At 37.7% G+C, this 25,019-nt stretch overlaps 1 protein-coding gene across 1 annotated transcript in view; it reads right to left on the bottom strand.

Annotated features, from left to right (window-relative positions):
* Positions 1 to 11,271: 11,271 nt before the first annotated feature.
* NAF1 (nuclear assembly factor 1 ribonucleoprotein) overlaps positions 11,272 to 25,019 on the bottom strand; it is a 32,067-nt gene continuing 18,319 nt past the window's right edge. Inside the window, exons 4-8 of the mRNA XM_066387167.1 lie at positions 22,061 to 22,143; positions 20,006 to 20,157; positions 17,164 to 17,215; positions 14,867 to 14,969; positions 11,272 to 12,191 (exon numbers count right to left, since the gene is read on the bottom strand). Of these exons, the coding sequence (XP_066243264.1) occupies positions 11,701 to 12,191; positions 14,867 to 14,969; positions 17,164 to 17,215; positions 20,006 to 20,157; positions 22,061 to 22,143 (881 nt within the window). The 3' untranslated portion in view covers positions 11,272 to 11,700. The remainder of the gene's footprint in view (positions 12,192 to 14,866; positions 14,970 to 17,163; positions 17,216 to 20,005; positions 20,158 to 22,060; positions 22,144 to 25,019) is intronic.

The raw sequence follows: 25,019 nt of genomic DNA, 5'->3' as shown, positions 1-25,019 counted from the left end.
GACTCTGTACCCCGGGTTCTGCCCCTGTGGCATGCTCAGGTAGAGGTTTGTAGTTGATAAGTCTCTATGGTGATGTCATGTATTGGGCTTCTGTCTTGTTGGCAGTCGAGGCTCATTAGCATTTATAGGCTTCGACAGTGAGAGAGTCGTGTTCCCGGAGCCTCTCTCCTAGTCTTTCCTTCCTCAATTAGTAGCCTGATAATCCAGCTATGGGGCTGCTGCTGCCTCTGCCTGGATAGTAAGAGGCTCAAGGAGCTGGCAACTCCCCACTCTATTCCCACTCAGCACAGGGCTCTGGGTAAGGCTCAGTCAGTCAGAGCTGCTAGCATAACCAGGCGGGGCTTCTGCCCACACAAAGACCTCTAACTCTGCCACTCTGTCTGGTAACACGGGCGGGCACCCACTCCCGGGGCGCTCAGAGGAATCTTTCGCTCACTATCTGCACGCGCAGACCAGGATATCAGGCCGGCAGTCTCACACTCTGAGTGAAACCCTTGCCCACACGGAAAAGTACCAGTGTTGGAATTGGCTCTCACTCCCTCCCCATGAGTGGCTTTTTCAGGGCACGGGGGCGGCCCGAGATTCCGCTTTCGGCCCACACAAAGGCCCCTGACTCTGCCTCTCTTTGGAGTAACACGAGCACCCACTCCCAAGGCGCTGGGAGGAATCTCTTGCCCACTTTCCATGTGCGCTGACCAGGATATCATGCCGGCAGTCTTACACTCCAAGTGAAACCCACACCCGCACAGAAAAGATCCAGTGTTGGAATTAGCTCTCGCTCCCTCCCCGTGCACGGCTTTTCCATGGCGCTGGGGTGTTCCTGAGAATCTGCTTTTCAGCCCACACAAAGGCCTCTGACTCTGCCTCTCTGTGGGATAACATTGGCGCCCACTCCTGGGGCTTTCAAAAAATCTTTCACCCACTATCTGCGCACACCGACCTGGAGATCTGGGCAAATGGCTGCCCCACTTGTCTTTCTTTATCTGGGTTTGGCACGAGTGTTAGCTTGTATTGCTAGGTTGCCACAGGCACAGTTTTTCCTCGGCTTTGATCTTTGTGCCACAGCCTGGTTCGGCCATTTGTGCTGCGGCCTGGATCTATTCACCCCCTTTGCCCGCCTTAGTTTCTATACTCTCAGTTCCCAGTGAAAGCAGCCCTATTTAGGTTAGTGAGGAAGGCGGAGTGTTTCTTACTCCCTATTTCCTTTGGGGTTTGATTATATATTTAGCCAATTTTTCGCTCAACCATACCTTTGGGTGTATTGAGGAACATCTGGAGGCTCCAAGGATAGATTTTTCTGTTTCTGGTTGAAGATCTTTTTGAGTTTTGGGGGAGATTTATCGGTATCGCTTCCTACCGTGCCATTACTCTGACGTCATCAAAAACTTCTCGCAATCCTTGTTTTTTTATTTTGTTTTGTTTTGAATCAGGTGTCGAGGCTTGAGCAACTGAAAGGATAGAATTGTCATCACTAGAAATTTAGAAACTCCAGTGGCGCAAGCCCGGAGTAAAACTTTAGAGTTCAGGTTTGAACACATGAAGGTATTGATTAGTCATCTAAGTAAAAGATGTCAGGTAATCTGGAGATTTCTGAGTCTGAGCAAAGTCTGTGAAAGAGACACATAGTCCTTGGCAAACAAAAATGCACCAAATGCACAGCCCTGGGGAACCTCTACAATAAGAGTCAGAGAAAGAGGACAAATCGGAAAAAGAGACTGAGAAGCAGAGCCACCTCCCTGCACAACTCCAGGGGACACCATTTGCATTTTTGTCTGAGTAAATGGCATCTCTTGGGATCGTGGAATTAATAGTCCATCTGAGAAAGTGTGACGAGTAAGGCAGAATAAGCAAGAGATTTGGATACTCTAGAAGCCAAGGGGAAAAGTGTCAAGGGTGGAAATTAATCAGCCATGAACTGAAGTGAGAGGAAGGCTGAGATTAGACCACCACAGTGTGCGATGCAGAGGTCACTGATGACTTGGACAAGAGCCATTTTCCCTGCTCAGTAGGGGCAAAAGACTGAATAGAATAAGCTCAAGAGAAATGGGAAAAGATGGACACTGGGATTATAGATCATTTTTAAAGTAGGGTTTTTTTGTTTGTTTGTTTGCTTTTTTGCAAAAAAGAGCAGGGAAATAGGGCAGTCATTAGTAAAGTGAGCCAAAAGAATGATTTTTTAAAAACATAAGATGGGATAAATAATAGCAATTTTTCCAGTAAGAAGAAATGGGCGATGTAAACAGGGAGCAGAAAGAATCACTAGAGCAATGTCTTTGAGTAAGCAGATGCAGTGCAGTAATGAAGCAACAGGTTTTAAATAAAAGCGCTATCTAAAGAGGACAGTCATAGGACTGGAACTGAAGCAGGTTGGTGGATGAACACGGTGATGGCAGTTTGAATAATTTTGGAGGGGTCACAGACTGGGTTCTCCTGAAGCAAAACTGAGATGAAGTTTAAAATACTAAATATTTATTAGAAATCAACACTTATGGAAAAGAGGAAAAAGGATCTGATGGAAGAAAAATTCAAACTCCAATGAATACAAGAAAAAGCCTTAACCAACCCCGGAGAGCTCTGGTGTCTTTACACTCTCGCCACCCACTTCTCTTGTAGAGACTCTGCTTTGGGTTTCCTCTGGGAGGGAAGGGGGTCCCTCTGGGCTCTCACTAGGTGAGGTGGACTTGCAAGGAGCAGGCTGCAGGAAGATGCCAGACAGCTTGCCGGACAGCTGGGGTAGTGGTTCTTCCACTGAAGGGAGATATGAGTGATACATCTTTACCCACCAAGTAGAATATCGTGACCATTTTCTCTCTACAAAGAGACAAACGAAATAGATACTTGGGAGTGAGAAAGAACAGTGAAATTTTGGGTGGGAAAATGAAGGACCTGAAGATAGAGATATAAAGTTGTCACCTAGGTGAGTGACCAGTACTCTTATTATGGAATTTTGAGAAAAATAAATAAAAATTATAAATGGATGAATAGTTTTTTGTTGTTGTTGTTGTTGTTGTTTTTAGCAAGATAGAGACAGAGAGAGGGACAGACAGGCAGGAAAGGAGAGAGATGAGAAGCATCAATTCTTGGTTGTGGCACCCTAGTTGTTCATTGATTGATTTCTTATATGAGCCTTAATGGGGGTGGGAGGCTACAGCAGAGCGAGTGACCCCTTGCTCAAGCTAGCAACTTTGTGCTCAAGCCAGCACCTTGGGCTTAAGTCAGCAACCATAAGGTCATGTCCATGATCCCACAATCAAACCAGCAACCCCATACTCAAGCTGGTGAACCCATGCTCAAGCCAGATGAGCCCACACTTGAACCTGGGTCTTCTGCGTCCCAGTCCAACACTCTATCCACTGCACCACCACCTAGTCAGGCTGAATTAACCTTGAATTATTTTGGTTCAAGTGTGTATTTCTCTGCCCTTCTATCAGGGCTTCTGTGCATATTAAACACGTGCTGAAATTTTTCTAGCAGAATTTCTCAGGACTAATGCCTCCTTAAGTGTAAATATAATCTTTTTATTTTCTTAGTTTTTGTTTAACATTTCTTTTTCTATTCTTCTAATTCCAACTTCTGAAAATGTTGCAGTTTATCGTTGCCTTGTGAGGCAGCCTAGAATAGTAATTTCAGGCTCAGATGCTAGAATCAGATGACTATATTCAATACGACTTTATCATTAATAGCTGTAAGATATTGGATAAAGTCCTTGACTGTAAAAAGCCCCATTTTCCTTCTTTAAAAAATTGTAATAGTATTTCCTGCTTCACAAAATTGTTGTGGGGATTAAAAGACAAACCATGCAAAATCCATCCCTTTACTCAGGGTCTGACACCTGACCTAGTCACTTAGACCCTAAGCCTGAGTCATTCCAGGTGACTTCCCTTTCCTGCTTCACAACCTAACACCATGTCTTGTCGGTTCATGTTCCTGAACTTCCTATTCCAAATCATCTCCCCATCTCAACCACTAGTAAATCCTCTTCAGCAACTGCAGTCATCAATAATTTAATTGGCCTCCTTCCATTTTGTCCCTCCCATTCTCTTCTTTCAGATTTTAGCATTTCCAAAGTAGGAAACTAACAACGTCATTAACCCAGCGTAGAACCATGGGTTAGGGCACCCATGCATGCCCCCAACGCTCTCTGTCAGCTGGCCTGCAGTTTCCAGTTTCCGGCATTGGTTCCCTCCTCTCCACATCCATCATATCTATCTGCCTGCTGGGCTCTAAAATGCTTAGCTGTTTTACAGTTCCACGTTTTTTCTCTTATCCCTTATTTCTGAAGAATCAGCTCCGGAACATGTTCTCTGTGAATTATTCCCTATCCTCTTCCTTTCCCCATGCCTAGCTAAGGTACAACTGACTCTCTCACCTCCACGTTCCCACTAGTCTCTGTAAAACATGTACTTGTAGGCTAGTACTTGGTGTCCTTGCTTGTGTATTGCCTACTACTGCACTCTAAGGGTTCTATCCTCAGCGTCAAATGCATGGCCATTTGGCACAGATGTTTATTGTTGGGTGAGTACATGAAAGTTCAATGACTCTCTCATCTCAATTTCACTAAGGTGGTTAAGCAAGAGAAATATTAACAGCAATTATATGTACTTCCCTGTCAGTTGCTACAAAAGGTTTACATGACCACTTATGTCGCCTATACCTCCTCCACCTTCCCCTTCCCGTCCGCAATCACCACTGTCGTCCGTGTAGGACACTATGTTCTTACAGGTATAAATTGAAGATATTTTCACAGTATAAAATTTTGTTTCATAATTCTTATATTTTTCAAAACTGTGGTCTGTGGATATGTTCCCAGTATCCATAAGAAATGATTTTTAAAGGATTGTGCATTATCAAATCTCAGAAATATTCATATTGTTAGACCTTCTCCCAAACAAATCTTGAGCATCTTTCCAGCCCCTCTTTCTCTCTCTTCAGATATTACATTTTTAAAAAGACGAAAATCATGACCCTCTCTCCTACAAAAATGTACATCTTACAGGTTTTTAATGGGTTCTACAACGCTGGGGAATAAAACTCCTGGTTAAAAACCAGAGTCTAGGCTAGTAACAACAGTTCCCTAAACTACTACAAAATACCTTTCTAGTATGCCCAGGCCCATGATCTTGATAGATTGTCTCCTTGGCAAGATGAGGTGTCTCTTAGAAACGTGTGCTATGGTGCTTCTGCCACTATCCTCTATGACAGCATTTCCCAACATGTGTTCTGGAGAGGATGATACAGGCAGATAGATGTTCTAGGAAGAAAACTAAATATGGGAATACGTTCTGTAGTCCATAGACAGGGCGTCCCCGGGTTACGACAGTCTCGACATACAACATTTCTAGTAGTTTACGACACTCACTCCCATAAAAAACTTAAAAATTAAGACATGCGTTACAGCAGATTTTGAAAGAGAGGTCATCAACCTTCCAGACTAGCCAGGAACAATTCTTTAAGAAGGTAGAAAGGCCTGCAACAGATCCTGTACCCTCCACATCAGCTGCTTCCTGAGATGAAACACCTGTAGCACAGGCAGAATCCTCTCCAGCGTCTCCTGCATGTTCCTTAGGCAATCCTGATTCACCTGACCCAGGATCTCCAGCACCTTCTGCAGGTTCTGCTGCCTCTCCAGCTTCCTCTTCCCAATAGGTCACTCTCTCCCACCTTGCAATGCCCCTTCCAGTGTGCAAGCCAACCATAGGAATAAAGATAAGGAATTCATTTTACACTCATTTTTTTTTGTTACTACAGTACAGTGTCTAGTACAGTATATTTGTCCTTTTTCTGTGGCTTAGCTGTGTTTTTATGTTCTAGATTATGATTTTGCAACTGTGTTAGGATAGGTAAATGAGTCAGGCTGGGATGAATTTCGATTCACACCAAAATTCAAGTTATATCACTGTTGTAGGAACAGAGCTGTGTCATAACCCGAAGAGCTCCTGTATGAGACTGAATCATATGAAATTGCCATTTGTAGAAAATTTCCTATGGTTCAAACTAACTTTATTTGAATGCATCAATGAAGGTCTATGGTTATTTTCTTCTGTCCTTAAATATTTTTCTGCCATAATCTTGCTAAACAGAACTCATAAATTTATGTTGGTGCACCAATAAATATACTAATTATACTTGGTCAAAAGCCAAACCGAGAACAAAATAACCAACCTAACAAAATAGAAACATCACAGAAACAGAGAACAGACTGATGGTTTCCAGATAGGAGGGGCATTGTGAGGCTGGGTGAAAATCTTGAAGGATTAAAAGTACAAATTGGTAGTTACAAAATAATCATGGGATGTAAAGTACAGTTTGGGGAATACAGACAATAACATTGTAATAACTATGTACAGTGCCAGGTGGGTAAATAAAATATCAGGAGGACCACTCTGTAAAGTATGACTAATTACTATTCTGTACTCCTGAAACTAATATCAACTAATATTGAATGCAAACTGTAATTGAAAAATAAAATAAAAACTGATGTTAAAAGATATTAATCCTTTGCTTTGAGTAAATCAGCCAGCTACTAAAACAGATCATATAACAAAGCCTGACAGTCCTAAAACATATCTGAGATGAATTCTGCATATAGTCAAACAGATACTTATTTGGAGGAAGAGAGCAAATATTTCCCAGTGCTCCTGAATGTCATGGGCCCACACAATGGAAAGTTTTAAGAGCTGCAATAGGTTTTGCACATGGTAGTGGCTATTGATACTGAGAGCATCCTAAAAGTCCATCCTTACATCTAAATATACAGAACACCATCATCTATCACATTTTAATAGGAATTCTATACTAATAGATTTTATTTCTTTGTATTTGTTGTATGTTATTTTTTGAGTCATATCTCATTAGAAACAATGTTTAGCCCATCTAACCTCAAATATGAATAAAAAGCTTTTACCAAATAAGGTCAGTTTGTTCCGTCTGGGGGATGGTATAACACAACCAACTATCCGCATTTCACCAACATCCTGAGTAGAAATTAAGGGTACTAACCAACTAAAATATGCATATCAGGTTTAGTAGTCCTCAAATATCTGTATGTATATAGACATATATAAGTATATATAACATTCTATAACTGATTACAAAAAATTAGGGGATATTCTATCACTGCATATTCATTTTTGAAATATCCTCTAATTTTTGTGAGCAGTATCTGTATGTTTACACTTACTTATTGAATGTGCAGAAGATTTTTTTTCTTCACTGGTAATTTTCATTATTTTACCAGTTGAAATATAAATTTGTACCTAATTTCTAAGACACTGAGTAATTGTACATGTCTAATACACCAATGATAACAATTTCGGTGAAGAGTACACAATAGAGTCACAAAAGAAACTTAATTTTATTGCTGCTAGCAGTTTAAAACAAGTGCTTTGGTTTGATAGATGGCATTAAGAAGATCTTTCTCAATTTTAATTTCAGGCACACTATAGTAACTGTTTCCTTGGTTTTCTGGAACATAATTGCTATATAAATTTAGGTTCAAACTAGGTCACACAATGAGAAGTTGGGAAAAGCTTTTAGAATCTTGGCAATTTATCTGCTAGAAAGGACATAAATGGGTTATTTTTTTTACCCTAAATATATTAAATCACAGTGTAGCTGCAACAGTACCTGAAAATGAATTCTCATAAATTCTTTTATTTTTATTTTCCAGATTGCATTTTAGTAAAGTATCCTTTTTTTATAGTTATACCTCAAAGCTTATTATTGTTGGTATCATATATACAAATGTCAGAAAACAGATTTATTTTATTTTATTTTTTTATTTTAGAGAGGAGGGGGGAGAGAGAGAGAGAGAGAGAGAGAGAGAGAGAGAGAAAGAGAGAGAGAGAAGGGGGAGGAGCAGGAAGCATCAACTCCCATATGTGCCTTGACCAGGCAAGCCAGGGTTTTGAACCAGCAACCTCAGTGTTTCCAGGTTGACGCTTTATCCACTGCACCACCACAGTTCAGGCAGAAAACAGATTTTATAAACACATTTGTGAGCACACAAACTCACTACATGAAATGTTCATCTGGCTTTAAAAGGACCTAGTATTCAACATACTAAAGTATTTTTCCTCGCACTTAATTATAGAAGTATATAACTATTTAGAAAAATTCTAAATACCCTGAGCATGTGAAGCGTTCCTAAGTAAAAAATTTTCTCAAGCCGTAGACAAACCGACTGAGAAAGGATGACAAGTAGACATACAAGGAATAATTTCTGTTCCCCTGCTTAAATTCCCTGAATTGTATCACCCTAAAGGGGTGGATTGCTTTTTCTGCAACAGGAAAGAACTCAATGATGGGACACTGTAAAAGAACTAGTAGAAAGCAATGAAACCAGCAACCATAAAATTTAGGTGAATTTATAAAATTGAAAACAAGTTGGTAACATTACTGTTGAAACAGAATATCTATAAATGACACATTATGCCTGAGATTCTATCTCTCCTCAAATCATAATGATTATTATCTTAAGGAATCTTGTCTTTAGCACCTGGGGATTTAAAATACCACTTATTTATGGTTTTTGGTTTTGTTTTGTTTTTCTGAAGCTGGAAACGGGGAGAGACAGTCAGACAGACTCCCGCATGCGCCCGACCGGGATCCACCCGGCACGCCCACCAGGGGCCATGCTCTGCCCACCAGGAGGTGATGCTCTGCCCCTCTGGGGTGTCGCTCTGCCGTGACCAGAGCCACTCTAGCGCCTGGGGCAGAGGCCAAGGAGCCATCCCCAGCGCCCGGGCCATCTTTGCTCCAATGGAGCCTTGGCTGCGGGAGGGGAAGAGAGAGACAGAGAGGAAGGAGGGGGGTGGTGGAGAAGCAAATGGGCGCTTCTCCTATGTGCCCTGGCCGGGAATCGAACCCGGGTCCCCCGCACGCCAGGCCGACGCTCTACCGCTGAGCCAACCGGCCAGGGCCAATGTTTTAAATTATAGTAGACCAGAACTCCATTATACTCATTTCATATTCATCAACTGTCCTGAATTTTTAAATGTATACCGAGTGCTCACTGACTCTAAGCAAGCAACAAAAAAGTAGCAAACAAGTAGTAGGGGTAGAAGGCGGGGAGTCATCAATCAGAATGTGGGTAGAAGGAGAAAGAGAAAACTTCTACACCCCCAAACAAGGGAGACCTCTACACACAGGCCCCTGCATCTCCCATGTGTCTAGTCAGTATTGATCATTAGAGTCCACTAATAACTAGCTACATAGAAGAGATGTTTACATGTTGCTATTGATCCTTGACTTAACTACATGGAGTTTAAGACATGTTCTTTGGTAAAGTCTGAAACTGCACATTTTACTCCAGGTTTCCACCCGTCTCAATCCAGTTCTTTCAGTATCTATTTCTAATACGCCGACAAGTCAACCAGTCACCAGGGACCTCACTGTTTTCCATAAAAGAAAGGAAGAGCACACACAGTTATTCATCTCAATAAAACAAATATATTAGTTTAGGCAGTAATTTTAATTTTACACATTTCCAACTGCAGATATGCAAAGGTATTATCCACATTCAGTCAGGTGACTGTTGATCTATTGTCATAGGAAAAGGCTAATATAAACAATTCTCTATTTAAGGTAAGAAACTGTGAGTAGAACATTGTATCTTTACACTGGCCAGCAGTTCAAAGATCAGGGCCACACAGTGTAAAAGCAGCACTGTAAGATTCAAGTGGGGATGATAAAAATAGAATTTTTTTTTCCAGATAAAAGAGACAACAATACTCCTCTTAATTTCCAAAGACAGATGTAGTTGACAAACTACAGCTCAGAGAACCAAGTAAGATGCTACAGGTACAACTGAAGTAGCTGTCTTCTCTCTCTCTTCCCTATCAACTCCATCAGCCTCACCCCTTTCCAAACAGTACTCCCTGAAGTGCCAGCAGGAATGGCCAAGAGCTGGTGTCTATTTACCCCGAAATCTATTACAGACTAAGAATATATCCTTCAGTTAATCACCCAGGGCAGTACCTGTTAAAAATAGTTTCCTAAATCTCATCTCATAGCTACTAAATTTGAATCTGAGATCAAGTCCAAGAATGTGCATTTTTAATAAACTATTCAAAATTTAGGTGATAATTACAGGCATTTTTCAGGCACCCTGAAATTTCAAAAACCCTAAATTAAGTATAAGAAAAAAGGCAAATCAAATCTAAGTGTTTAAGGTAGCAACATAATTGAAAGCAGATATCAAATGGTATTATTCAGTTGTTTCTTTAGATATGAAATGTCTACTGTCAGATACTTGTACTTGAGGTGCAGAGGGTCAGACTTGTATATACCATGGCGATTAAAACAACTTGATTTACCTTCACTGGATGGAAATCTTACTCTTCCCATTCTGGTAGAAAAGTTTTGTTCTTTTCAGTGGTTCCAGATACACTCTCATTTATTCTGACAATATCCCATCAACCAGAAAAAGACTATGCCATAATCTGTGCAGGTAACTCCTAAAGAGAAGTTATAAAAACTTGCTAAGAAAGAATGACAGTGTAGGGCTCAGGATATCAGTGTATACACAAACCTGAGGACCCACACAGACTCCTTCACCAGTGGGAGGTGAAAAGGAGCCTGGGTGTGACCAGTCTATGGGCTTGTGATGAATGCTCTCCAGATTACCCCAATGTGCAAACAAATGCTATTTTCCAACAATGTCAAGAAAATTATGAAGCATAATTTCACAGAAAGTGACGTGCTGATCTAAGAATCAAGAGAACTAGGTTCAACTCCTTGCCATCTCACTGAGTGACCTTAGGTAAGTTACTCAACCCTTTGGAACCCTTAGCTAGGCTCTTCCTTATTTATCAACTGAGGACTCGTTTAGACTACTTCAAAGGTCTCTTCTATTTTTAAAATTCTGTATTTTCCCTTACATTTACATTGCAGTATGTAATACAAGACTCACTGGTCATTTAATTAAAAGTAAATTCAGTCATTCATTAGATATTCATTAAGCACCTAATCTCTGTCAGGCATGTGAGAATCTGGGAAATAGATATAGAAGATACAGTGTTCTCATATGGGGTCAAATACAGTTTATTGTGAACAATCTTTGTGTCCCTTTAAGTGGTTAAATAGTCAAGTCTAATGAATAATGCCCAAATAATGGAAATCAGCACAAATAATGAAAAGCTTTAGTTACAGTCAAAGCTTCGACCAACATATAAGGCTTTCCTTCTCTGTACCCTTCATTCGGTTTCTTAATTAAAACATGTAAATTTACTGGTAATTTGCACTTAATAATCAAAATTAATTTCCAAAGTATAAGTTTATAGAAAAAGTTTATTTTAAAGCCTCTCAATAGGATTTCAACATCATATTTTCAGATATACCAACAAGGTAGTCAGTATGTTCAGTATAGTCTAATTCATGATGAAAGTTGGTGCGCCTCTATTATTCAACCTCTGTATCCTGTTTAGTTGGGCAGGGACAGGGAAGCATAGGTTCAAAGTTTTAATTAAATATTACATAACTGAAATTTTCCCCTATAAATCCAGTGTATTATACAGATACAATTTCACAAAATTTATAATCATATACCAATTTACAACTAAAGCAAGCATTCAATTTTTTACAATGTTTTAAAAATCTAGATCCATAATAGCTTTCTTTAAAAAAATTCTTCCCATATAAAAGAAAAATCCTTTCTATATAAAATAAAAGTCTACATTTCTCTGGAATGCATATATTCACCTAAGAGTAAGATCCAACATGAGAAGAATTAGTATCTCCGGGAGAGGGGGGTGGAGGCAAGGGTGGAGGGGGCGGAGGGGGGGGTAGAAAGTATGGTATAGGAATGAATTGATGTGGTGCCATGTTGGGTGCAGCCCAGCCCATATTTACAGATGCAGGTGGTGGTGGGGGGGGAGGAGGTGGTGGTGGAGGCGGAGGCGGAGGCGGCAGTGGAGGAGGGAGTGAGTAATTATACATGTCAAACGCTGGAGGAGGGTAGGGGTACTGTGGCATGAAATGACCCTGTATGTGAGGTGGAAATCCTGAGGTGTCCCGAGATACCATATGCTCTGAGTTATAAAACTGTGGAGGTGGGGGCCCGCTGTGGCAAGGTGAAGGGTAGTTGCCCTGGGGAAATCCTCCTGTGAATTCTCTGCTGTGATACCCTTTTGAGTGCTCTGAAGCAGAACTGCGAGCATTCCAATTCTGATGTACTTCTGCAAACTCTCCACCTTTGAGCAGGGTAAAAAACAAAAATAGAAACACAAAATTAATTAATACATTGAAAAATACTGTTTAAAATTTCATAAATGTCTTTTCTTTAACTTCCCATAGTATATCTTATGGGAGTTAAAAATGCTTAAGACTTAAAATGACCAATTTTAAAGACTCCAAAAGACCAGAAAGCCTAGCAAGACAGAAATTTTTAGACAATCATCACTCAACTCCAGCCCAACAGCGCAGAGAAAACCAGACATCACCATCATCCACACTCTCAGAGACCGAGTGGGAAGCTTAGACTTCCTCCCCGGACAGGCTGTAATGAGATTCCTCGACCTCTCACCAGGGTGGTGTCCGAGCAGGCTGAACAGGGAGCCAGTCACAAAGGCCTCCGGCAATGACACTGGAGACTGCCAGGACCCCCGGACTTCTACCTCCAGCAGTGTCAGTGCTCCTCCACCTCCTGCACTGGCTGGTGTCAGAGAGGACGCACTGAAGTCAGGACTCTGCTCACCACCCAGCTGCAGCGAGGCAGTCATGAGGTGCTCCTCCTCGCCAGGCACAAGCAGAGGCCTACCTATGCCCAGCGGTAAACAGGGCACCCTCAGGTGCCTCCGCTGTCAGCCAAGAAGAAACACTGGACTTTTATCCCTACCAGGTAGTCATAGTAATAATGTGACTCCCTCCTTCCTTCCCCGGCCAGAGAAGTTTTAAAAACAAAACTGCTAAAACAGAAGGTCCAAATAAGATTTCAATTAATTCTTACTGGTCCAGGTTTCAATTAAAAATCACTCATCACACCAAGAACCCAGATTTCAAACTCAATGAAAATGGAAAATTAATCGAGGCCAATACCAAGAAGACAAAAATGTTAAAATTTGAGAAGTATTTTAAAATAGTCATTATAAAAATGCTTCAACAAGAAATTATGAGCACACTAAAACAAACAGAAAGTTCAAACAAGCAAAAAAAAAAAAGATACAAAAAAGCAAACAGAAATTTTAGAACTGAAAATTCAGTAATACAGTGAAGATATCAATTCTCTCCAAATATACATACAGGTTTAATGCAATTCCTAACAACATCCCAGGAAGACTTACTGTCAATATAGAAATTATTCTAAATTTATTTAGAAAGGCAAAAAACTAGAATACTTAAAATAATTTTGCAACCTTTTAGAAAAACAATAGGAGAAAGTCTTTGGGATGTAGATCTAGGCAAGAAATACTGAGACTCCATTAAAAAAACCTGATAAATTGGGGTTCACTGAAATTAAAAACTTTTGTTCTACAAATGACCTTTTCAAGAGGATGAAAACATCCAGCTAAAGACTAGAATAAATTATGTACAAATTCATAATTCAAGAGTTATAAAAACAGAAACATAATTAGATAGTGGGCAAAAGACAAACGTTATCACTGAAGAGGGTACACAGACAGCAAACGAGCATAGGAAAGATGATCGCTATCATTAGCCAATGGGAAATGCAAGTTAAAATTACAGACATCACTACACACCCATGGGAATGGATGGCTAAAGTTAAAAATAGTGACTCCACCAAATGCTGGTGAGAATGCAGAGAAATTAAGTCACTCACACTGCTGATGGGAATGTAAAGTGGTCCAGCCACTGAAAAACAGTAGGGCAGTTTCTTGAGAAACTAATTATACCACCATCATATAATCTAACAACTGCACTCTTAGATATTTATTCCAGAGAAATGAAAATTAGTGTTCACACAAAAAACTGTACACTAATGTACAAAGCAATTCCATTCCTATAATCGAAAACTGTTAACCACCCAGACATCCTTCAATGCATAGATGGTTAAACGACCTGTGGGACATTCACATAATGGAATACCACTCTCGAATGAAAAGACTCAAATTGGACACATACAATAATCTATATAAATCTTCAGAATATTATGATCAGTAACAAAATCGAATTCTGAGTGGTAACATATTGTGTGACTCCATCTATACAAGCAACCCTGACATGACAAATTATATGACAGAAATGGAGAACAGATTACTGGTTGCCAGGAGTTGAGGAGGAGGTAGGAGGGAGGAAATTGTGACTATAAAAAAGCAACACGAGGAATCTTTTCCTGTGATGGCAATGTTCTGTATCTTGACTGTATCAAAGTCAATATCCTGGTTGCCATATTTTACTGTATCGTTTTATTAGATGTTACTATTGCAGGAAACTGGGTAATGGGCAAATAAGGTCTCACTGTATTACTTCTTACAACTTCATGTCACTCTATAAAAAGTTTAGTGTTAAAAAAGGAAAAAGAAAACAGGAAAGGTATAATAAAATGAAATACATGTTAAAAAAATAAGGTAGCTTGAGTTAGACATTAAGTACTATACCATTTAATTCAAAATTGGAAGCTACTAGGTTTCTTAAGAGGAAGTGCTAATGAGCACAAATAACTCTACCCAGGCTTTGTTTGCCTTTGACCCTAGAAGCCATTTTTACATCCTTAAGCTTGAAAAATGACCACTGAATATTCCTTGCGCCTCTCTCCCACATCACACACTGTAAAACACCTCCAATGCTAGCTACGGAAGACAGGGTGGAACAGGAAAACCCAGATGATTTCTTCAGCTTTATTACTGATGAACTTACATGAATGTAAGTAAAGATTCTTTTAAAATTACTGAATGCTGCATTTTCTCACCTGATTTATTAAATTCTGATCTGACTTTTTTCCGGCCTTGCATGCGATACCTTTTTCTCTGTTTGAATTCTTTTTCCTTTTCATCATCACTGTAATCTAAGGCCTGACAGGGAAAAATATATAGGTTTATGTCACATGAATTTACCAATTCAATGGTACATACATGGAGATGAAAAGAATAAGGCTATTATTTAACACTGACACTGAAAGATACTCTTTTTAATACTCAGTAGTTTCCAGTAAGATTTGAATTAGTTACATATAACAGAAAAATAAAGCATTTTTTAATAAATGCCTAAAGACTCTTAATTGACACAGGCTAGTAATCAGAGAGTACCCAAGGCTTTTTTGGTTTTTCAATTCCTAAAAAGTTTCAGACAGGTAATTTTGTTTTTATTTTTTAAGTTAGAGGAGAGGAGACAGAGACAGACTCCCTGCATGCGCCCTGAAAGGGATCCACCCATAAACCCTATCTGGGGCTGATGCTTGAATCAACCAAGCTATCCTCAGCCCCGGAGGGCCAATTCTCAAACCAACTGAGCTATCCTCAGGGGCCGGGGCCAACACTCAAACCAATTGAGCCACTGGCTGCTGGAGGCAAAGAAAGAGAGAAGGGGAAAGAGAGGGGAACAGATGGTCACTTCTCATGTGTGCCCTGACTGGGGATTGAACCCAGGACATCCGCACACTGGCCCGACACTCTATCCACTGAGCCAACTGGCTTTTAACAATCTTAAGATACAGCCAGAAGTCTAACTTCCAGCTTAGAATCAAGATTCACCACAGTGCCAGCTGCCAGAAATGCTAAAGAAGGAATTAGTTCGGAATATGTAAATAACATAAAGTATCTGATCTAACATAAAAATAGGAGAATGTTATATATTTCATTCAAAAATTGTAAGCCAAGCACTGTTCTAAATACTATACAGGTATTCCTTCTTATTACTATAATGTCAGGTATAGAAAGGGCTATAAATAAAAAATAAGGTAAAGTAAGAGTAGAAAAAATCACAAGGGATACTATTTAGAAAGGATTGCAGAAAAGGCTTTGATAAGCAGACATATACATGACCCAACTTCCAAGAGAAAATAATATTAAGAATTAAGATGGTACAGTGGTGGTGGCATAATGGATAGAGCATTGACCTGGGATGCTGAGGTCCCAGGTTCAAAACCCTGAGGTCACTGGCTTGAGTGTGGGCTCATCCAGCTTGAGCACAGGCTCACCAGCTTTTGACATGACCCCATGGTCACTGGCTCAGCTGGAGCTCCCCGGTCAAGGCACATATGGGAAAGCAGTCAATGAACAACTAAATAAGGTGCTGCAACTATGAGTTGATGCTTCTCATCTCTCTTCCTCCTCTCTCTTAAAAAACAAAAAAAAATTACAATTTACTGTTATAGCTCATCCCCCAAAAAAGACTTAGCAGCTTTATAAGACTTCTGTTTTCTTAGAATTTAGACATTATTCTATTAATATCAGAAAAAAGATATTGTTTCATAAAAAATATATGCAATCAGGCTCACTATGTATTCATGTGTGCACATTTAAAAAGAATTAAAATGTATAAGAAAGCTTTTGTATGGGATTATCAATCAGTCTTGCTGAAGTATTTTCTAGATCACATTTTCCATGAACCAAGAGTCCACACACCTCAGAATCCATAATTAAATTCAGAAACATCAATTAATTTTAGTACCTTCAAATACCTTTAGTACCTTTATGATTTTTTATTACTAATCTTTATGTGCTAAAATTTTTAAGCTCATGTGAAATCTGGTATCTGCCAGGCAGTAGACAATATTGAGATCACAGGGAAAACATTTCTCTGAAATTGTTCAGTTAAATGAGAAAGCAGATACATAAACCAAGAAATAGAGCATGACAGTATGGACCTAAGGAAAAAGGGCAAAGAGAATTTCCTGGTATGGGTACCCCAAGATAGATCTCTAATGATTGAGTTAACGGTGAAAATAAGAGAATGGACATTTCTTTCCAAGGAGAAAATGTGTAGAGGCTTAGTATATTCGAGACATGAAAATGGTTCTGTACGACAAAAGGCAAAATTAAAGAATAAAAGACCTTACTGTGTCATTTTAAATAACTGGGCATTGTCTTAAAGGCAGGAGGGAGAAATGAAAGGATTTTAATTGGCAATAAACTATTTAAAGACAATTTTGGCAATATTTGCAGGATCAGGAGCATTTAGTACCTCCTTAAGGTTACAAATGACAAATTTATAAGATTAAGTCCTGCCTTACTATCTAAAATATTGTGTAAAAAGGCTTATCCTTACATCTGGTGGCGGTTCCTGGTCATTCTCCCATGATGCATCCGATCCCCTTCCCCTGGAAAGAGAAAACAAAAAGTCACAGAAGTACTTGTTAGGTTGTTAAGCACTTCTTCTTCATGGTATTGAAAATAATAAAACAGAAGACATGAGTTCAACTCTTAACAGAAAAGGACATTTCTATGTCCTTTCATCTTGTTTCAAAAGATGTGGGAAGCTCATAAAAAAAAAAACACACACAACATGTGGACATCTTAGGATCAAGGTATCAGAAGAAGCCAGGCTGTGACGAAAGTGGGTTTGCAGTTCCTAAGCATCTCCGGATGCTATGACTCTGATTGATACTTTCATGATACCTGAGCTCAGTTAATAAAACTCACTTCAATAAATGCTTATTCTATACAAACTATAGTCAAACACTTCCAGATGCTAAACACATAAAAACGAGTATGAGGCATTTCCTTATCTAAGATTTCACAGATTTAATGGTAGAGATAACAACATGAAATTTTCCCCTCTGTTGATCTGATGAGTACCAGTGACTCCAGGAGTAGCCTATGCTTATTCCAACAGTGATTCTCAAAGCAAAGAGGGTAAAAGGTGATTTCGTTTTTTTGGGGGGAAGAGGAGTTTTGAAGATTTTGAAGGACAGTAAAATCACAAGCATTAATTATTTTTAGTGGGAAGTTTAGTATAATTATAATTTATGAAAGCTCATTTAAAATCTTATTCAATTACATTAAAATACTGCCAAGTATTAGTTCTCCTGCTTCAAACTAGATCTAAAAAATTAATGGTATTCTCAGGAATTAATTCATTAAATGCAGTAATGTATTAATCTATAATCCATAAAAATCAATTTACAGATGTCAGAGACTGGTACAGTATGGAAATTATTAAGTTTGCTCAGAAATTTCAATTCAGAACTTTGACATGGTGTATGAGGCATTAGTAATAATTTTTCCACCATTTACAAAAAAAGCTTTTACTTGTTAATTATCATCTGACACCTATACATTCAACACAGCTCCAGTGTACCTTTTCTCCATGTAAGCCAACTCATGGCCTGTGGGGCCCTGAGCCTGGAGTTTGAAGACAAAAATGAAAGGAGTGCCCCAAATAGTGCATTTAGTACTGAAACTCAAAGTCTACTAAAGGAAAAATCGAGCAACATTTTAAAAACCACTTTTCAACGAGAGTAAGCTCCTGAGAAACTAAGCTTAAAATAGCCCTGCTAGAAGCAGGTAAGCTGGAGTGGAGCCGAACTTCTCTACTTCAAAGGCAAAGTACTCCACTGAGTTCCCTTGACAGACACCAAGTTCAAGACTACAGTTTTGAACAGAGTAGGCTTTGACAGGTGGGCCTCTGCAGAGGAAGCCTAACTTCCTAGTTCTTTAGTTTATTGTTATTTTTTTCCAGCACAGAATTCTTGTTCTAAAAATCAAAAACAAAGACTGCACTTATGGTTTAAAATCTATTTAATAAACATTTCAGAAAACCTTTTCAGTTTATCTGTTTTAAGCTAAGGTATTTTATTTGGCAAAAGCAAAATATACAACATATCTACAGCAACATCCTAATATTTAAAGCAGAATGAAATGCTAATTATTTAAGGCATAATTTTAAAACATACTAAAATCTTTATGATTTTACTATTTAATTCACCTTTCTTAGCAGCAGTCATTTCCAAAAATTAACGTTACAATAGTCTGAAGTAATTTAAGTAAAATGTTCCTTCAGATATTATGTAGATTCTAAGTGTGAACTCAATCAATTAACAGGAACAAAATATTCATATCTGAAATAATAAATGGAATTCAGAGACTTGACTTAATATGTAAGTGGTAGCGACCTTCTCATGCCCAGCACTTCTGACAGAGCACTACTCCCACTCACTGCCTGAAGCTCCTTTGCAGAGCCAGACCTGCAAGCGCCTGCGCAGCAAACTCAGTGCAGTCTTTTTGGATTGAAGATCTCCCTTCCCTCTCCCGATATTATGTGGTCTTGTCTTCCTCTCCTCACTTGACAATGTTTTTAGTGGCTCATATTCATTACATCCTTCTAAAGCATTCAACTAATTTTTAAAGAAAAAGTTATTCTGCTTGAACTATATGCCATTGGTTTACATAAACAGTGAATTATATAATTAGAATAGGTTTGCTATAAACAGCTTTACAACTAACAGTTGGCAATACAATTAGTACAAGGCAAATACACAATTAACCAATGGGGGCATAAGTGTGCAGAAATATTACTACCCACATGCCACAGACATCATTCAGCATATTTATATACAAAAGGGAGAACCGTGATTTATTAGTTAAGGCAAGCTTGTTTATCAATGCTTGAAACACAGCTTTTCAGGGACAAATTTTAGTTGTATCTTCTATAAGTTTACAATTTATAAGCAACCTGAAGTGTCCCCTTACTTTCTTTTCTTGAGTATTACAAAGTTCTATGAAATAGTATAAAACCTATGAATTTAACCAATGAAAAGTTTTACTCAAAATGGAAAAGAATTTTTTAAATGGTAATACTAATATTGAAGTAGCATGTATATAAAAGAATGTATATAATGAAAAATGCAATAAATTAGAATTCAGAAAGTTTATATGGCCAAAGTGTGTATTCCTACTAGTTGAGCAAGTTATTTTGGGCAAAATATGTAAATAATCTCTAGCTGTAAAATCTGAAAATAAATTGTAGCTTTCAGAGGTGTTATGAGGAAGATAAATGCACCCTTAGACAGAACTCACCTAAAAGTACCATTGCTGAGAATTATTGCTAAAATGTGAACATTAGGTAAGCAAACTCACACTTACTGGATGGGGGCGGAGTGAGTACTTACTTTTCTGTGAATACATATTGGGTGAAGTCTTTTGTTGATGGAGCAAAATACATAGTATCCTTTATTTTAATACCTTTATTCTCAATGTGCTCTGAAGAATTAAACCGTAACACGTAAAATGGATGTGCAACAGGTCCAAATATCTCAAATATCTGTAAAAAAGAAGAAACATAAAGGTCCTTTTTAACCTGTGAGTCATTACTCAAAAAGTTAGTATTTAAAATAGAAAGCACTGACAATTGTTATAAAAGGTCATGTTAATATCAGAGAAATGAAATAAAACTGTATATTTAAGTTATCTTTGCATACTCAAAGTTTTCATATTTTGATTATAAATGCATTAGCTTTTTCCAGATTTCCCTTTTATGAATTTAAAAGAAGTATAAAAACTTGTCTTTGCTAAATTCAAATGATTTGGGTGGCATCAACTAAATGGAAATTATAAATTTTTGTTTTTATTGCTCATTTAAACTATAAGATATGAAGAAAAGAATGACAAGTGATAACTTTTGAAAAATAAAATGCTGTTTGTCATTTGGAATCTTATGACACAAAAACTTAAAAATAAGCTTCTGCTTCAACAGGTACTCGGCCACGTCTGCTGCTTGTACATCACAGATGACACTTTATAAAATTAAACTTTTTCTAATTTAAAAAAATAGTAGATCTGAATTTCAAGTTGTTTATTTCTCCAAAATTGATGATGTTATATAGCCTTTAACTTTTATGTAAAGGAACTGATTTTAGCACAGACACATTTTATTTCTGCAAGTGTTTTATGAATGACAAAGAAAACCTATACAGTAGTTTTCAAATTCTCAAAATAAATACTTACATTTTTAAGAAATGTTTCTGAGAATAAATAGAGGCATATCATAGAAAAATGGCCATCACCAATGTCACTGTAGTTTGCCAGTCTTTTTTCTACCACTAAAATTTGAGATTATAATTTTTGTATATGGCTCACTTTTAAAACCTAAAGTGCATTAAGTTTTTCCATATTATAAGTATTCTTCATGTATAATTTCAGTGGCTATATAACATTACTTTATAGGTTTAGTACAATTTAACTCTTTTTATATTATAGGATAACCGGGCAGCTTCCAATTTGTTCAAGATAATAAATGATGCCAAAGTATACTTACATGTAAATTTTTATACTTCAGAGTTCCTAAAAACTGATTTGTCAGGAATGGAATTATTGGAGCTAAGCATGATTCCTTTGGATATAGATTACTAAATCATTTTCCAGATAGCTTAGACCATTTTAAACCAACTGCTGTGAAACTCCCTGCTTTATTACACTCTTGAATTTTTATAGTAAATGCTTCTCATACATGCCTTGACTGGAGGGCTCAAGCCAGCAACCTTAGGCTTCAAGCCGTGACCGTAGGGATCAGGTTAATCTGTGAGAAGGCTTTATGTTCTCTACTAACTAGTCAAAATTGCATAATTGCTGGGTAAAATGTATAGACTCCCATATTAAGAATGGACATGCAGGGTGGTTTCATTATTAAGACATCAAAAGAAACTCAACCTTATGATGAGTACTTAATTATACATATTCATAATTGCCCAGAATGTGCTTATAAGTGAAACTTTGATGCTGTCACTAAAATATTTTTCCATTGAAGGAAATCAAAGTCTAAAGAATTTTGAGTCACCTCTCAACAGGACCTACAAACCAAAAGACTTTAAGAACTACTATATGATGGAGTAGCCTCCTATACTCTGAGTACCTGGCAAGTAAGGAACTGTGTCTTACTCAATACGGAGAGCCATTGCCTAGCTAAGTACCTTACAAAGCATTAAGAAAAATTCTATACATGTGTATTATTTAATGACTTAAGCAGCAAAGAGTAATGAGCAGTATTAAACTAATATATATACAAAGTATTAAAGAAAATAAAAAATGTATACTAGAATGTATAATCTGAGAGTTCTGGATTGCTCACCTACTAAAATTAATAAACGCTTTTTAGGACAGATAAGGTGAAAAACACCAATAAACAAAGCAACAGAGTAATCTGTAGGATTTGAATGATTTTTACAAACCTTTCCTGCTGCCAGCCGGTCGCTTTTAAAAATTACAGTATCCTCATTAACTGGAGGTAGGCCAGTCATAGATTCAATTATTACTGAAAAATGAAACAAAAGAGTTTATTTCAAGATTTAACAGAAGATAATATAGAATTAAAATGAGAATTTAGGCTTTAATTCCAACATAATTTAATATGCTATTTCAGGTGAAATAATATGTCTCACTATTCGTCCTGGATATTCTATTTATTACCATATAGCACAGGAAAGTAGATTCTACATATATTTTTATTTAACACAAAAACTACAATTCTAAGAAAGAAAAAGTATATAAAGTCTCACAGAAAATTTCATCCATGCATTAAAAAGTCAAGTTCAAGCCGTGTACATTTTTTTCAAGCACTTTTACCCAAAAACGTGTAATTTAGCCACAAAACTCCTGTTTTTGAAGAAATTACGTTTTTTTTCTCACTCTAGAAATTCTTTTCTATTTAGCATTGATTATTTACTGCTATATGAAAAAGTTACTTCATAAAAGCATCTTCCTCTGAACAGATAAAGAATATGAGTATATAGTAATTTTTATCACTTCTCTTCTCAAAAAGCAAAAGCATTATTCCATTAGTCTAGCATATTCTAATTCTTCTAAGTGCCTTTTATAAATGTTAAACAATCAATCTACTACAGCAAACCGGAGAAAAAAACAATAGGTTCTTAGAAAATTAGAGCAACAAGCAAGAATACTTTGTCACATTATATCGATAATGCCATCTCCACTTTAGAAAAAAATATTAGTTCGGAATATTAAAATACATTCAAAAAATTTCAACTATATCTCAACTAATTTTTTTTCCCCAACACTGACAGACTTCATTGTTGGGGATTCCCAGCTGTGACTCCACCCTCTTAAATAAAACAGTGTACAGAAAAAAAGGATTTAGAAACCTTTGTATAATATCCACATCCTGGCTCCCTACGGCAGGAAGGGGGCAACTGCTAGGTGGACAGGAGGGGTCCACACACAGCCCTTGCCATCTGAAGCTCACATCCACCCTACATATGAGATGATGTGGGAATAGGGAGCCCCCAGGCCAGGGGCAAGATAGTAACAGGGGGTGGGGGCATGGTGGGCAGCAGCTAGTGCTTTTAAATTCTGAATATACACAACAATAAGTCAAGATATTTTTAGTTAGATCTGCTTCTGGAATAAAGACGATGACAACAAACAGTAAGAGAATTTATTCTCAATCCTATCTCCTGTCTAATGCCCTTCCCAAAGAGTCAAATTATATGAAAATTAAAAATTACCTAATCCAATACCCTCTTTTGAAAGAAAACTGAGAAATAGGACTAAAGATTATAGTATCATAATTCCATACCCAGTTATCACTAGCACCTAGATCCCTAGTTCCAATGTTCTTCCTGTAACACAAATAGTGACTGTGTTCCCACAGCCTAAAAGACCCATTCTCTTATTATAATTTTAGGTGGCACACAGTTTCAGGCAGTTGGGAATAAATAAACTCGAGTGTATACCATACACTGATAAAAAAATTCAAAAACTATCAATACTCTGAAAGAATGTACTAGTACATACATAATTTCATGAAATCTATCCATTTCTACTTAGATGGATAATATCTAAGTAGGCTCTTATATTTTCCAGATTATAAACAAAGAGGGAGGAAGGGAGGGAGGGAGGGAGGGAGGGAGGGAGGGAGGGAGGGAGGGAGGGAGGGAGGGAGGGAAACAAGCCAACATAACTTCTGTAAGAACTACAGAGCACAGAACCAAATCCTCCCTTTTCATCATTTCTGCGCTCTCATTTGAATTCACAGATACTTTGTGCCTAGTGCACTCTTTATTTTCTTGTTTGTAATTCAGTCCAAATAATGTTAGGTATTTTAGGTCTTCAAAACAGAGTAGCATGTGCTGATTTTTATTCATTCAATCTTTATTCCAACCAGCTTGAGAATTTTGTTAGTTAATTATGTGTTAATAAAAACAGTGTCTTTAAAAAGCTTTGTTTCATGTATATCATATAGTTACATTTTATTCATTGAGGATAAACATAATGATCTGTATTTTTCCTATATACATCAAGTCTGATAAATGCTCAACTTATGCTATAAAATCAAGTATTATCTGTTTTGAGTTATTCATGCATATTATTAACTACCATAGGATGAACAAAAAAGTAGTGTAACGCTGAGTTCCATTCTCAGGTGTATATCACTATGAAAGTCAACGGAAGGTACATGAATTTCTTCAAGGCCTTTCGATACCACCTCTTAAAGCTAAAAGGAAATCTATACTATCTAGTTATATCCAACAGATTCATATTCTATGCTATTATTATCAGTATTACATCACACACTTTTCTAATTTACATTTATAAAATCAAATCAAAGGTGGTAGGAAGAATAGTGCCTTTCCCACAAAAAAAAGATACCCACACCCTAATCCCTAAACCTCTGAAAATGTTACATTTAAACAAACTTTTTTCTTGTAGATGTGGTTATGGTTAAGAATCTTGAGATGGAGCGATTATCCTAGATTAGACATGAAGGCCCAATCTAAGGAGTCCTTAAAAGAAGAGAACCCTTCCAGGCTGCATTCTGAGAGAAGCCACATTGTTGGCTATGAAGATAAAAGGGGGCCATGAGCCAGGGAGTGCAGGTATCCTCTAACGCTGAAAGGGGGAAGGAAATGGATTCTCCTCTAAAGCCTCCACAACAAAATTTAGCCCTGATGGACCCCTGGATTTTAACTCAGTAAGACCTACATCAGACTTCGGGGCCAAAGACCATAAAATTAAGTTTGTATTATTTTAAATCACTAAATTTGCAGTAATTTAACAGCAATAGAAAACAAATATCACACATCAAAAAAAACTATGGAGAAACATCAGTAAAAGTAAACTTTAAATTTTTATAAAAAAAATGTATTTATGGATTATTTATATAAGTAAAAT

This window comes from Saccopteryx leptura, chromosome 1 (genome assembly GCF_036850995.1).
Source record: "Saccopteryx leptura isolate mSacLep1 chromosome 1, mSacLep1_pri_phased_curated, whole genome shotgun sequence".
Taxonomy (NCBI): domain Eukaryota; kingdom Metazoa; phylum Chordata; class Mammalia; order Chiroptera; family Emballonuridae; genus Saccopteryx; species Saccopteryx leptura.
This window is presented reverse-complemented; position numbering and strand designations above follow the sequence as displayed.